The sequence below is a fragment of the Hippoglossus hippoglossus genome, chromosome 9 (genome assembly GCF_009819705.1).
Source record: "Hippoglossus hippoglossus isolate fHipHip1 chromosome 9, fHipHip1.pri, whole genome shotgun sequence".
Classification (NCBI taxonomy): domain Eukaryota; kingdom Metazoa; phylum Chordata; class Actinopteri; order Pleuronectiformes; family Pleuronectidae; genus Hippoglossus; species Hippoglossus hippoglossus.
In genome coordinates, this window is record NC_047159.1 from 28,000,610 (window position 1) to 28,016,966 (window position 16,357).

General features: G+C 40.1%; 1 protein-coding gene across 1 annotated transcript in view; it reads left to right on the plus strand.

Moving 5' to 3' along the window:
• Positions 1 to 16,357, plus strand: part of si:ch211-158d24.2 (multiple epidermal growth factor-like domains protein 9) — a 30,469-nt gene that overhangs the window by 3,337 nt on the left and 10,775 nt on the right. Inside the window, exons 2-4 of the mRNA XM_034595757.1 lie at positions 1,911 to 2,115; positions 12,372 to 12,511; positions 14,854 to 15,003. Coding sequence (XP_034451648.1) covers positions 1,911 to 2,115; positions 12,372 to 12,511; positions 14,854 to 15,003 — 495 coding nt within the window. The remainder of the gene's footprint in view (positions 1 to 1,910; positions 2,116 to 12,371; positions 12,512 to 14,853; positions 15,004 to 16,357) is intronic.

A 16,357-nucleotide genomic window follows, 5' to 3' on the forward strand; every position in this document is an offset into this window, starting at 1 on the left:
ATCTAACTGCTAGCTGAGGTACTGTGTTCAGTGTGTGTGCATACCACATGTGGAAAAAACATTTTGTTTATTCTCTTAGATCTCTTATCTGCCTGTTTTTCTTTGTCTGTCGGCTAAGCACAGAGTGGAGACATGTCAGGCCTGCAGTCAACAGTCGCCACACCTAACCTGCGATCAGATGAATAATAGATTGCTACTCTCTACTCAACAGGGTCATCCTCAAGTCCCTCGTAATATTTAGTTTGACCATAATCCTTCATCTGTAGCACACACAAACATCTTTTTGAAAGCAAACATGTTTTCTGAAAATGAGCAATATTATTTCTGTTCAGTAGAGGAAGCAGGTTGAGGACTTAAAAGGATGTATTTCTGACTCCCTGGGTTGGTAAAAGAATCTGGACAAGGAAAGTGTTTTTAGTTTGTATTATCCCTCTGCTTTGTAATTTGCACCGGGCAGCTCCCAGCGGCACGAAAGAAGACTGTGAATAGACGAGGGAGCTTTAAGTTAGCGATAGTGGATCTCTGGTTGTACCTGAAAGCTCCCAGTGTTACTGTTTCTTGGTATGGTCACACCAACACACTATCCAAACCGAAATTCCCTGTACTCAGCCCTTAAAAGTATGTGATGTCACATTTCCAGTGTGAATAATGACTACATTTTTTATTTTACTGATGGCATAGCACCTGAAAGAGGACTTCTCCAGTTCCACACACAGTGTTTCACTGTTTCTACAGTGCAAAACTAAAGATAAACTCACCTGCCTGGAGAGTGCAACAAAACAGGAAAGGCTCTGAATTTGACATGCATAGGTTCAGACATTGCTGCTAATGCAGCTGCATATGCTAACTGTATGTCTGTTAGCTTTGGCAATTCCACCAATGAGATGGTTTCAGCTAATTTTCAGAATTTTCTGCGTACATGACTTCAGGGCAATTTCAATATTTGTTATATGAGGTAGGTAACTACGCCACTGCATAACTATGATACTGAGGTTCATCACTACATTGTTCAGTTTCATGTTCAAGTGCAGTCTATTATATGAGGGAAAGGTCTTTTGGTGGACATAAAAAAGGACCAGCTATTAATGATTACCGTAGATTTTAAGGCCATGGAATCAAAACAGATCCGCATGAAACAAGTCTCTTGGACTTTATACAATAAATATGTGTAAATTGAAGTAAATGGCAGTGAGTGAAATAACAAGCTTTGCTTATGTCAAAGACACTGTTTTAGTTTCTTTCCTAGAAGCTTGATATTTGCAATTATTTTCATTGTCAATTTATCTCAAACATTTTGATCAATATTTAGTTTACCCTGTTATACACAATTTACAGTACCTGGTGATGCCTTTTTATTTTGTCTGACCAAAGGTCCAAAACCCAAATGTATTAAATTAACAATGATATTTAATAGAGATACCAAAAGTTTCAGCGTAGCATTTTTTTTACATACTAGATACCTCCTTCGAGCCCAAAGAGTCCTTTATTTAATAAAGCCACCCCAAATTGCACACACTCATAGACATCAGTCCCCTAAATTTTTTGGTGAAGTGATCAAAAAAGGGCAACAAGTGTGATGTTAAAGAAAGTATAGATTCTAAATGTTGAAGAAAGTGAAAAAAATATCCTGCATCTGCCCCTTTGTCTGTATCCACGCCAACGTTTAATGGGTTCCACCTTTCCACCACGTTTTGTAGAAATCCGTCCAGTAGTTTTTGAGCAATCCTACTGACAAATAAATTAATACATACACACACACAGCCAGACAAATAAAACAATGTGTGGAGGTAACAATAAAAGTAAACATCACAATCCCCAAATCCTTAGGATATATCACTGCCAGTACATGTCACAACGTATTTACTGTCTCTCCTTTCCTTTTCATGGCGACACCCCGTCCATTCTCTCAGAGGGCCTTTGTAACTGCAGCAGTGGTGCGGAGGGGATTTTGGATTCGTACGAGTGTGACCTGGAAACCGGTCAGTGTTCGTGTCTGTCGGGATACACTGGTCTTCAGTGTGAGGACTGCGAGGAGGGCTACTTCACCAATGGCACCAGCGGCTGCCTGCCCTGCGCCTGCGACTCCTTTGGTGCAGTCAACCACCTCTGTGACAGGTAAGGCTGCTTCCCCTGCTTCCTCTTGAAGAACTTTAGATTGAAGTAAACTGCTGTGGTAGCCATGTTGGAGGTGTTTGTTTGTTTTATCAACATGATTGACAAGAGACATTACTTAATGTCTTTACTGTAATAAATTTGTATTTAGATAATGTCAACTTACTTTTACTAGTTTACTACCATAGTATATCCAAAGGTTAAGGAAGCACTCTGCATTTTTATATCACTTTGGATTTTGCACTTTCCCTCAGCTCTAATCAGCTTTTCAGATGTTTTTAGCTCAATGGTTTAGTAGTTAGCACCAAACATCAGCAACACCAGTGAGCATTTAGCAGCTGAAGAGACCGATATTTTTCATGAGCTACAGCACCTCTATTAGGCTATTAAATGTCAGGTATTGTGTCAACATCTTGTTCTGCAGTCCCCAGTAGCCAAAAAATCTATTAATGTACTGTAGGTTCAAAGGTTTGTAGGATTTAGGGGCATCTGGTGGTAATGGTGCAGATTGCCACTAACTGGTTACCCCTCCCATCACCCCTCCCTTTCCATGCTGTTGGAGAACCTACAGTGGCCTTCAGGTAACATAAAATAAAAAGGCCTTCTCTAGAGCCAGACTTTATTTTGTGTGTAGAAACATCCTAGTGGTCCTTAGAGGGATAGTTCACACAAAAATGAAAATTCACTCAAATATCTACTCACCACCATGCCGATGGAGGGGTGGGTGAAGTGTTTGAGTCCACTCACTGATCTCGTCTCGCAATACTCACATGTTTTCGCTGTCATTTGCCCCTTGGGCAAGAGCAAAGAGGCGAGAGCTTGCGCTGTGCGTGCACACGAAGGTGAACGTGGCTCCAGGCTGAGGAAAACAGCGGACATTTAGGTATATGGTGTAAATGACGCTGTTCTGAGTAGAATATGAATGTCGTGGCTTACGTACACTTGGATGACACCGCAGGAGCAGTATGGAGGCGTTTTGAGTTTTTTGCTGTTGTTTTTTTACGTTTGAAGAAGTGGTAACCAGTTACTTCAATTGTATTGGATTTGGCTGCAACGCTGTTTACCTCTGAAACACCAAAAGGGTTTTGTGGACTCAGTTTTATCAGTTTTATCAACACAAAGTTGATATATTTGAGTATTAGCCTTAGCATATCATTAAGTTTAGCTATCATAATAAATATATCATGTTTAGACATAAACTTACACATGGTGAAGGTACCTAACCAAAATACAATGGTGTTTGTCTAACCACTGTATTTGTTGTGTATCAGTTTGCTGATCCAAGTTGTTGGAGTCTTTTTGAGCTCGACAGCTGTGACAGTTTTACACATATTTTCTCCCTGGTTCATTTCTGCAGTAAAGAAGTTGTTTTCCCTCATGAATTTATTACCCCTGTGGTAGCAGAACATGTTACAGCAGCCTTTAGCAGCTCATGCAGGTTAAACTTAACTAAACAAACACTTAAAGAGCTGACTCCCCCTGAAAGACTAAACATAAGATGGACTCGAACATACACACTCACTAGCCTAACAACATTACACACAAAATGACCTCCACTTTTCAAAACTAATTTACAGATAAAGAAAATGTCTTATATTCAGGTCAATACAGTATCCTTTATCTGCAGAGGGGGAGAGAATTCTGTGCTCACTTTTTTTATTTTTTATTTTGGGCTTATGAAAGCACAGACATGTTGTATTATGGAAGGAAAACTCTCATTTATAGCCTTGTTGTATGTGTTATGTTTTTATGACAAACATATGCAGATATCCATATATGGCCTCTGGAAGATGTGCGATATATCAAACTGGTTGCAGTTTTCTAAAGAGGTACTCTCTTTAGCAACACAAGTACTGTGGCATGCCAAGCCCAAACACAATGTCTGTTGTGAATTAGTGTTTTTATCTCCGAAAGACTGGCACGAGATGGTCTGGGCCTCAGCTTTTCTCAGGCATTATGTTATCGAAAAGCCCTAGCCCTGCAGAATCATTATTCCACCTAGTTAGCCAAACCATCATCCCACAGGCCTCCCTGAAGGCAGCAAAATGTTCACACTGGGCTTACTCCTCAAATTCAAAGCCAAAAAACACACGGCAGACCTTGCATGCAGTTTGTCCACAAGTCACAAGAACTCTGACTTGGATAAAGAAAAAGCTGTGTGTGGGTTAGGAATCCGGTAAAAATAGCGGCTGTACTTTCTGCCTCTCACCGTGAATAGGAAGGCTGCTGCATTTTAAAAGCTTGAGTCACTGTGTAAAGGATTCATGTTGTCATGCTCTGAAGAAATACGTCACAGTAGGCTTACATAAGCTAAATCTTAATGGGTGTACTCCTTCGATGGAAACAGGATGAGTATTTCATGTTATTGAAGCCTGAACTGCTACGTCTAGGGCTCAGTGGGATGTAGGTGAAGGTGCAGGCAGGAGGGTTTCTTCAGGATTTCCCACAGTAACATACCTGACGCAGTCCCTCTCAGACAGTCTGAGCCTGAATGCTGCTAACCCTGTTAGCCTAGCCTAGCCCCCTTCAGGAGCTTATCACTGTGAGTTGCACAGATTAGCTGCCCCCCAGTCTGCTGCTTTAGGTATCTTTCCATTAAGTAATGAGCTGAGATAGAGCTTTTTGGAGCTTTAGAAGTGTCTCCTGTTACAGGAACTGCATTGGCAGTCAAACTAGACTTGGACTTTAATGCATTACTTTGTATGTTTGCATGCAATATGCTCAAAAACTGCACATACAGACTGCAGACACACCTATATATCCCAAAACAAGAATATAAGTCTACAGTCATGGTACTGGCTTTCTGAGGCTGTATTTGAGTGCTGCTTTGAGCTGAATGTTTCAGCTCTTTCTGTTTCAGCATGCTAACATGCTGATGTTTAGGTGGTATAATGATTGTTAACATTTGCCAATCAGCATGAAATTCAGCTGGTGCTGATTGATTTCCATTTGTTACTTCATAAACCAAAGTACCAAAGACTTAATGGTGAAGTGATTACAATTCATCAAGAGAGGATGTGGTTTTTTTTTTTCGAAATTCCAGAGCAATCCATTCCACAGTTGTTATTAATTAAAACTAAAAGTATCAGCCTTTGTTGCTATTTCAAATGACCACAATCACAGACAGCCCCTTCCATCATAGAGAGAGGCAAGAGGCGATACTTCTTCAAATTGAGTTAATTCTGTACATTTTGGACAGTGTCCACTGAAGGGGTGTGGTGTAGTCAGACAAAAGGCAGAGAAAAAAGGCACGTTTCAGAAACTTATTGACTATCTGACTAGAACTTTTGTTGTAGAATCCGGAAATATCCTGCTTTTATGATTTCGCCCAGTCATTGTCGTTAATAGCCATTTAAGATGTTGATAGACATGCAAAGGGAGAAGCAGTATATCTTCCAGATATCCATAGATCTGATTGACAAAATGAAATTAGAGAAAGAATTCTGTTCTGTTCTAATTATGTTGTGTTTGCTGCGACAGCATTATGTAACGCAGTACAATATATAGATCAAAGCCTGGCAGCGCTGTTTTCTAAAAGTTTCTCTTTTGGTGTGAAATCCCAAGATGTTGATTTGTGCACGGCTTTGGTAATGACCTGAAGCTACATGTCCACTGCATTGCTGAGTCACCATTTCTGTGTGGTGATGCATTTGTCTGGATAGCTAAATCCAAATCATCCCAATATAGATGAAGTGACATCACAAAAAGATATTTCCAGCCAAGTAGGGCTGACTGTTATAAAAGGCCTATTTTCAGCTTTCTTAAACATCACTGCATTGCTTACTTAGAATCTAAAAATAAAAAAATATATGCATCTAATATCAAGAAGAGTTCGTTGAGTTTAAACAAAATGTTGTGCATTGTCATTTAAAGAGGCTACAAAGAACAAAGTTGTCCTTCCTGTACCCTGCAGTTAGACCCTACTTTCCTCCCAGATGACCCTCATTATACTTAGTATAAGGATTTTAACTTGAGGCTCTAAACCATCTGTTGTGCTCTTTAACAGCGTGGCTCTCAATTGGTACATCAGCTGGGACACAGCCATCCATCAGTATAAACAAGCACTCAGGTTGTTGATTAACTTACATTTCACAAGAGCTGCTGATAATGATTTGACCTATGCTCACTCACTCAATGAGCTCCATATCTGTATGTGGATGAGTGCAGCGTTCATCTGCCAAAGAAAGGCACTTTGATGTAGCGCTTTAGCTTGAATAGAATTTTGGTAATTCACATGTAACTTATTTTAGTTTGACACTGTATTCACACAATTCTGTTTATTTCTTCTAGCACTCATGACATTCTGTAAAGCCACAATTTGGGAAATTAAATTATGATAAATGGATGATAAACTCTCAAATATTAAGACCAAGAGCTGTTTGACCATCTGACAAGCACTTGAACAGTAATGAAACTGATACAGTTTCATTTTATGAAAAACACTGACTTTAAAATCATTGCAGATAAACCAGGTAGGTAGGATGAATGCAAAGTCTTCAAACTTCACCTTGCACCATATGAATGTTAAATAAAAAGCTCTCCACACGATGTCCAGCACGCAAACAATGAAAAAGTGACAGTATATTGTTGAACTATTTGAGGAGGACTCACTAATGACAAGGAAAACTTCTGAAGGAGGCTTTGCAGTGTTACCACAGGCCAAGCAAGCAGCCCACTCCCAACATGCATGTTACATGGGCAGATAAATGTTGCTAAACTTGACCTGACCATTTTTAAACACTTAACTTCACTGAAACCCAAACTAATGCAATTGCAGGGTTGATAGCTCTTTAAACCAGATGATGTCTGTAATTACATCCTTATTCAATGTTCCTCTTAACAGCCTTAATGAGATTTCCTCCTCTTGTTCACTCATGATGTGGCATTCTTCCCAATTATGTAAATATATGTCATGCAAATCATATAAAATGTGTTAGCACAACAAACAGGGCAACAAAACATGTGTCTCTTGTATGTGTTATAAAAGTTAAACAGAATTTGGGTCAGCTTCGGGGGGCATCATTCGTAAGACAATTTGGTTCACAATACTGTATGGAAGGCTCCACAGTCTGTAATGAAATATTGATTGTGGATGCAGATGTTTCTTCTTGTTTATCATGTGTCACTTTACAGTAGATGCACCACTGCCATCCGGTTTTTACTTCATATTTATTTTTTGAACAGTGATGTGGGCAGAACCTACAAAATACATCAACAAGTTTTTCTATTCTTCCTTGTAGGTGAAATGTAATGTTTCTGACATTACATTTCAGGCCTAGACATTTTTTTATCAGATTAAAAGCTTGAATTTTTCCGTTGTTTTGGGCTAAAATCAAGATATCAACATACTGCATCAAGGAGCTAGTTTACAGCTTGAATATACTGAATGCAAAACAACATAACCAACTTCCACTGAAGCACTTGATCAAGTGGAAGCAGAGAGGTGAGTAGGGATCCCCAGCATCCTGCTGACATCAGAAAGCAGAAGTAGACTGCAGGGTTAAAACCGCACGTCTGAGTCCTGACTGATGGCCATGCTCTGCCGACCTGCACTCACCGCTTCACCACACTGCCCCCCCTGTGGCTCGGTGTTCAGAGGTACAGGGCTGATAATGACGTCGGATTCATATCTTTTAGTTCTTCATGTGTATAGTTGTTCAGTTTCTGTAGGGTTTTTGTAAATTAATTCACTGTAGGCTGAGGCCTTTTCTACCACTGAACATGTGTGTTATTGTGGACCACTTAGCATTGTGTAAATAGTGGCCAACAACTGAAATGTGACTGCTGTGTTGTTGCACCTTTTACCAAATCTGGAGACATGGAACTGAGATAGATCTTCTTCATGTATTTTTAATATTTTTTTCAGTCATTGAAGTTTATACCTTTAACAAGAATATAATAAAAAGTAATACACTTAACTTTTGACTATGGTTAAGGTGCAAAACAAGGTATTTCCCCAACTCTGAGTGTCACATGAACTGGTGCCATTAAAACCTCAACATCTGTTAGACTAAAGTGGCTGTTACCATATAAAATCCACTATATTTGATGTTTACACACACATTCATTATCTAATGATGGTGAACAAGCTAGCCAACAAAGGTTTCCCCTTTGAATGTTGTTGCCTGAACCAGGCCAGTTGAGAAGAGATCAGAAGTCCTGCTGCTTGCTGGGATAACACACGTTTCAGGATTTGTCTGCATACCCAGCAATGCAACTAAACCTGTGTGCTTCCCAATCATTCACCTCACCTCCTGGTTATTAAACTCACATTGTGCAATTACTCCCCCCGTCGCAGAAAGGATTTTTACCCTTGTTCTAATCCGACACATGTAACAGACGATGGCCAGCGTTGTAACAGCAGCCACAAAATGAGGTTAAGCTTTGTCACCCGTGTAATACTGACCTACTTGACATGCAGATCTGACACAGAGTGGCTGGGCCAGCGCAGTGCAGTGCAATCCCACCAAAACAATAACAAACTCCTCCCCGGGCTAAGAACAACTAGATTACTGATCACTGAGGGAGAATGTTTTCCCCCACTCTGCTCCAACTGTGGACCTGCATATGAGATGATACATTTCGAAATAAGTACCGGCGAACCAGCCTTATATCTTAGCTGCTCACAGACACAGATGACAGATTGTGCTGCATTGCCACAGGTTCGTTTCTGACTGCAGAGCAGAGAACCGGCCACGATGGTCCATTTAAAGGACTCTTTTTGTGGTTCTTGCCTATTACCTGCATTGCTCTTTAGTTTGACATCACACTGAGGTTTTCTGTCTTGATCATCGAATTAGATATTTGTTAACTTACATCTTACTTACAGCAAAACCCATTTCAATGTCAGTCCTGGTTCTGTTCTTCTGTTATGGTGGCTGAAAATAGGACTGATGTGACATCTTAGTGAAAGTGTTTTTGTTTATTTTCCACCCCATGATAAGCAGTGACAGGTAGGGTTGGCTGGCAATATAATTACCTCCGCTAAAGAGGTTATGTTATCATCGGCATTTGTTTGTTTGTTTGTTAGTAGGATTATGAAAAAATTACAAAACTTGATGGAAGAGTGCGAAATCAGGATCTAGTGAATTTAAATGTGATTTTTGTCAAAGTTAATGAAAGGCAGCTGATCCTCTTTTCTTGGCAACCTACTTAAATAATTAACTTCTTATCAAAATTGTTGCTAATTAAACTCCGGCTGAGCAAATAATTGATTAAGTAACTAATAAGAGCTCTTATGTCCTGTATCGTGAGAGTATTGTCAGCTGTCAGGGGTTGTTGTTTACTGTTAAAGCTGTGGTATGTAAATTTCTTTAATATAAGGCTTGCATGAGAACATTGAGCAGGACTGTTTATGGTAATGTTTGTTTTCACACATGTAAGGAGTAGTACCTTTTATTTGCTATATCAGCCAAAACAATTGCACTTCTGTCTATCAACAGTTTCTTCAAAGATTCTGTAGTTAGTTTATATCAAAATGGACAGTGTACATACTGCATATTCGAATTATGAAACCATGTATTCTGTGATTTTATAAGATTATATCTATAATAGCTTATCCTAGTAGAAATGTGAGTGAAGGTGACTCTTGTCTAGTGCACACGGTACATAGTTTTTTCATTACACAATCCACAGATACAGGTCTGCACAAGCAGCATTTGCCTTTTGACTGCTAAAAAGAAATGGTGTAGAAACACCACGTGGTGCACACCCACAGATAACGGAAGTAACCAGTGCAACCAGTAACAACATTGCCCAGATCTTCTGAGGTGTGTCAGCTGCTGAGAACATGAGAGGAGCTTGTTCATTGATGCACCGTTTAAGCCTGTGTATTGCTACACAAATTTATTGTGTGCACAGGTCAACAAAGAAATGACAAAGCATTAGAGGACGAATGATGAAAATCATAAAATGTATAATATTCATATTGATATGTTCAAAGGCCGGCGGTTCAATCCCAGTCTTCCACATCTGCATGTCAAAGTGTCCTTGGGCAAGATACTGAACCCCAAATGGCCCAACACGGAAAAAAGTGCTGTCCATATACACGCTGTATGAATGTGTGTGTGAATGGGTGAATGTCAAAAAACTGTACTGTAAAGCGCTTTGAGTGGTCATCAGGACTAGAAAAGTGCTATATACAAACAGACCATTTACCATGTTCTACATTGTAAAAATCCTCCCATCATTCTACCTGCTGACCAGACAAAAACAACTTCTCATTTATGTCTGAAAATACAAAATATTTCTGGGAATCAATAAAGTCTCATTACAACAGCAATATAGAAGGAACATTGTAGGGACAAATCTAAGAAGTGGACAAGTCAGAGTTTCTGCAGCAAAAAGAAGAAAATTGGAGTCTTGTCCGTCAGCGGCGTTTAGTAAATGAGAACAGACACTTCATGTATCAGACAGACTGGATCAAACACGCAGCTTCCAGAAACACTGTTTCTTTCACATTTTAATGGGGTATGAAATCAGTTTATCAACATATCACTACTTGTTTTCATTATTGAATAATTGTTGCCAAACTTGCTTCCAGTTTTAATTTTAAATGGGACTCTTTGGTTTATCATGGTAAACTGATATATTTGGACTTTTGACTGTTTTGACTGTCTAAAGATGTCAGCCTGGACTCTGGGAAGGTGTAATGAGTATTTATTATTATTTGAGCAATCTGCAACATAATCAATGACAAAAAATAATTTGCTGCTCAATGTCCTCAGAAATTGCAATAATTATTTTTATTTGATTAACTACGGGCCTGTTAATTATTATAAATTATTATTGTTTGAAAAACATTTAGATAAATATGACTAAACTCAAGAGTTGTGTATCCTGATCTCAAGACCCTTTCTGCTCAATGTTTACCCTTCAAGATGGAATCATCTGTCATCTCTGAGTTTTCTTGTCTAAATAAGCATGATGGCATTTTTTGCATTAGGGTCAGGATGCTGCATATGGTTATTCTTTGTTCTCTCTGTTTCTGTGTGTGTGTGTGTGTGCGTGTGTGCGTGTGTGCGTGCGTGCGTGCGTAGCTGGAGGGATGTGGATTGTTGATCTCCAGCCTTGTCCTCAGTAGTGCCCACGCCCCACTGAGCACCGCTGTGGGCTGCCTCATTTGCATTAAGTGCACTTGTTTCAACAAAGCCCTGTTTGTATGAAGACCCACGCACATGCTCAGGGAAAGTGCTCCCAGTCACTCTTGATTTGCTTCAATTGTTTTGAAGTTATTGTCCCCAGATTATATTTGTGAGTCCATTGTCTGTGTTTGAGGGCTGGTCAGGCTTGACTTAGCGTTGTACTTCTTCTAGGATATTAACTTGAATGTGAGTGGGATTAGAGAGCCATGTGTGATTTTTCTTTGGGAATGTATGTAGCCTGTCACTGCCACTCCTGCTTCCATCATGCATAAATGAGCATGCAGCGACTTTAATTAACAGCGAGCCCCACAGAATGGTGAGATTGCTGATCCAACGTTGATAACATACACAAAAAAAGGTGTGTGTGTGTGTGTGTGTGTGTGTGTGTGTGTGTGTGTGTGTGTGTGTGTGTGTGTGTGTGTGTGTGTGTGTGTGTGTGTGTGTGTGTGTGTGTGTGTGTGTGTGTGTGTGTGTGTGTGTGTGTGTGTGTTATTGCTGAGGAGTTAAAATGTAATTGGATTTAAGTTTGCCAGAACATTCCTTAAGGCATTAGCCACTGACATTTGCTCAGCTGAGGGCAATCATACTGTTAAACACATGAAGTAAATAAACAGCCGTTATGCTCAGTGCTTGGCTGGATTTCTGTGGCTGACATTTGGAACTTTAATATGAAGAATCAGTCATAAACATAAAATTTAGTATTTTGTTTATGATATATACTTATGAGGACGTTTTACTGTGTACAAATCTACTTCTATCTGGTGAACCAACTATGTAAAGTGGCACAATTTCTGATTTGTCTCAAACCTGGTTTGGTATTTTATGCTACAGTTTCTAGTTACTCATCACAAAAATACATGGAAATGTCAGCCCTGTCGCACAATTGGAAATTTGCAGGAGGTCTTACTTTTTAAGTTTTAATAGAAGTCAAGCTTATGTATGTATCCTTAAAACGTAGATGCAAAGTGACCCATTAGGATTGCAGTCAGTAGTGAAATAATATGTCCTATCTGCAGTCCAAAAAACAAACACTTTCCTTTGGCTTGATATTTTGTTGCGTTAAGTCAAACACTTTAACTGTTGTGCTGATTTTGTCTTGTGTTCTGCCCCTTACAGCTCAGGAATATGTGTGTGCAAGACAGGAGTGTACGGACCCAAGTGTGATGAGTGTCACCCAGGTTTCTTCCACTTCAGCAGTACTGGCTGCCGACCCTGCCAGTGTCAAAACCACACCAGCTACTGCCATCCACAGTCTGGTGAGTCTATAAACAATATTTATAACAGGTTGTGTTTTTTTACTCTATAGAATGTTAGTTTTTCCATGTATGAGACCACCCCCATAATCGGAAGTGGAAGTAATACATTTAACATATACTATACAGTTTCGGGTATTTGTAGTTAACTTACTTGAGTACTTACTTCATTCCCCTATCCTCATGTGCAGAGTGAAATATTGTACTAATATTTTACTTTTTCTTTTTACTTTTACCATCATGACCCTCTGCAAGCCTGTATATATTTGCTGACATGTTACTGCATTAATAACTTCCAATAATGTGAAGCATAAATCAATATAACACTACAAAGGGGCAATTCTACATAATGAGTGGTTTTACATTGATACCTAAAATAAATGTTGCTGCTAATACCTCGTTAGTTTTAGTTTAATAAGAGTTTTTTAACATTGTGTTGTTGTTATTGAAGTACTTCACCCACACTGTACAAAACGTACCTTAACTGTTGTCTGTAAACCATCTCCTGACAAAGTTGCTTTTGAGCAGGAGTAGTCATCTGGGTGGTGAGTCAGAGTTGCTGGTTTGATCTCTATCTCCACATGTCCACCTGTAGGCGTGTCCTTGAGCCACACCCGCCTTGAGTCAGGCTGTCAATGCTGGATTACTCTGATTGGCCAGTGATCCTTATCCTAGAACTCATGCAGTGTTATACCGACTTCTGCTCTCCTGCAATGGACGGTCAAAATGTAATTTGTTTTTTTTTATGGTGTAATGAGATCTCTTGACGTGCGAGACTGAGAGAGAAAGAGAGCCAGCACTGGGTTAACACCTTTGTACTATGCCCTGACGATTGCTGTGTTTGAATAGAGAATATGACTTTAGTAAATATTTACATATTCAGCTGGCAAGGACTCAGAAAGCTGCTAGATCAGAAGCAACTGTTACATAATGTTAGAAAGGTAAAATTCCACAAATCCAGTGTCTGTTCGCATTTGCGTATGACTTAAGGTGGATTTATCGTCCTCTGTGTCCTTGATCACAAGGAGGATAGCAGCTCGCCTCCCAGCAGCTGGGCTCAAAGACTTAAAACCTCTAGCTAGTAACAGGCATGAGAAGTAGGATAGGTGGAGGGGACAGAGTGGTGATAGTGGCAGGGGGGTTGTTTTAAAGCCATATGTCTTGCCATTATAAGGAGCAGATGGAGCCCAGTGTTCTCATGCTGTGGATTAACATAGTTCAGGTTTTGACAGCTCCCTTTAAACACTGACCCTGGCCTCGCCACAGGGCAGCTTACACAACACATTGTGCAAATTCAAATTATACTGTAACCCAAACACTGTGGACCACAGGCAAACATGACAGGGACTCGCCATAATCCAGCACGACTGAGACAGATTGTCTCTGCACTGACTCAGTTCTTTCAACTAAAATCATTTTTCAAGATTGAGTAAAAGTATTCAGAGACGATCAGTTCATCAAGAACTTTCTTCACGAGATCACAAGTTCTGTAATCTAACAGAACCTCGGAGCTCACCTAGGAACTTTGAGGGCACACGTTGAAACCTAGGTGACGTAAATCAACCACACGTCAACCGTGAACCTTAAATGACTCTAATTTAACTCAGGAGACCCTTCATTTATCAACAACTGGTACTCTTCTCCAAGGTTAACCTCCTCTTTAACCAACAATTGAACCTGTCATGTGGAGGAATTGCTGCAGGGACCCTGTTTTCAGCAGCTGATTCCACTTACATAAGTAGCCCCTCTGTTGACACACTGTTAGGTTAATAGTGGGAAGAGGAGCATGAAACCCAAACTCATAACTGAAACCACAGTTCCACATGAGGCAGCCTTCAGACAGGTTGGGTCATGTCTACGTAACCTCCATAATCTATGATCATGGAGGCACAACAACTCCACCACATACAGAGACTCAACTACAAACAGCATGGCAGTGGCAGTACCTTCATAAATATTTACAATCATAACAATGAATGAATTACTTTTCTATGCAAGTCAAATCAGCATTGCAAGAGTTCAAATCCATTAGTTCATATTCATTAAAAAAAAAATACTATTGAACATCAGTCTATGATTAATATAAATTTAAACAGCATTTCTAAATAGATATTCCACCACTATAATGGACAACATGATGACCAACATAACAAGTTTTTTTTTATTTACTAGATTGGTATGTTGACATGAATTAAATGGAAAACCCTTTTGTTTTGTTTATTGATTCATTTATGTAAGTTGAAGGAGCCATGACGTCATCGTATGACCAACAGATCCACTGTGTTGAAGGAAGGAAGTGAATGAAGGAAGTAACCTAATCATGTCACCTTTGTTCTGTCCTCCAGGAGTGTGTTTGAACTGTGAAGCAAACACCCAGGGATCCAACTGTGAGGAGTGTAAGCCTGCTTTCTACCGCAGCCCTGGAGCCGCCCTGACAGAAGCCTGTGCACCGTGTCCCTGCTCCAACTCCACCTCCACTGGCACATGTCACACTGGTCAGTCACTTCTCATAGCCACTGAGCTTTGTTCCTTGTCCTGGATTAGCTGCAGTGATTCAGCAGGTTTGGCCTCTCTGACCTAACACACACCATGAAGTCAGTGTTACAGCGTGGTTTTAATGGTGTGTTTGTTTGATTGTTGAATCGATGTCTGAGAGGATATTTAATACTGTCAGACTGTGCTGCAGATATGTCAACATGACATCTTGTCTCCTGCTGTTGGCCTGTTCTCCAAGGTAATTCAAAAGATACAGTGCAGAGTGTCACTACATTTGAATGTTGATTTGCTCATGAACCTCTAAGAAGCAGTGGTCTTTCTTAATTCTGCTCCTTAAGGGCCTTTGATGCAGCGATAGTGTCTTTGCTCCACTTTGTGTATGTCTGTCCTGTCACAGGTTCCACTACCACTAGGGCATCCTACTGGTCCATTTCAAGTGTATCAGTGTGGTATATGAATGTGTACAAGGGAAATGGTCAATGAGGATACAGAAAGTTCAACACACCCCAGCCACCAGTTATTATCATATGCAACCAAAATGTAACCTTGAAGACATTTAGTTGTGGATTAAGGAGGATTTGCACATCTGCCTCACTGATTCTGTGGTGAGTTATTCAGCCTGCTGTTCAATGATATCATCTAACTGACAGTCTGTTCCTAGTCTGCTCCCGGTGCACAGCGCACTTCATGAACAGCAGCACTCCCCCTATACCAATCCTTCAAGTGTTCCTGCCTGTTTACAGTGTTAATGCACAATAATGTTTGGTTTTGATGAGAAACTTCCAGAACTCTAAACCTGCAGAGTGCTTTGGATCTCTTTTTACAGACAGTCTGTGGTTTAACAGGGACCTTCCTGTGTGACCCCACTTATTTCACCTCCAGGCTGCTGCTGCCCTACTTTCACAACACAGCCAAAGGTCTCTGTGGGGTTGAGAACTGGGTTGAACCGCAATCACTGTCATATTCCGAAACTACCTCAGTTCTGTCTGATAATGTCATTGTATAGCAGCTAAACACAGCATGGAGGGCTACACCTGATCAACAACACTGCTGAAGGAGCTTATTGTGTGTCAGGAAAATATTTCCCAAGTCAGTGCGCCACCATCCTGTGTTGTGTGGAGTAGGATAGATTGTTGAATTCATGTTACTGCCTGCCACTGGCATGTCATAACAGAATTCATCAGAGCAGGCATATTTCTGACCTAATCTTGAAAAAAAGCCTGCTACACCCTCTTCACTCCAAGCTGGTCTTTAGCTAAAATCTGTCTGTGAAGTTGGTTTACAATGTGATTCTGGTATGACCACATAACTCACCTAAAATCTACTCGTGTGTATTTCTCTGCCTGGAGAAAG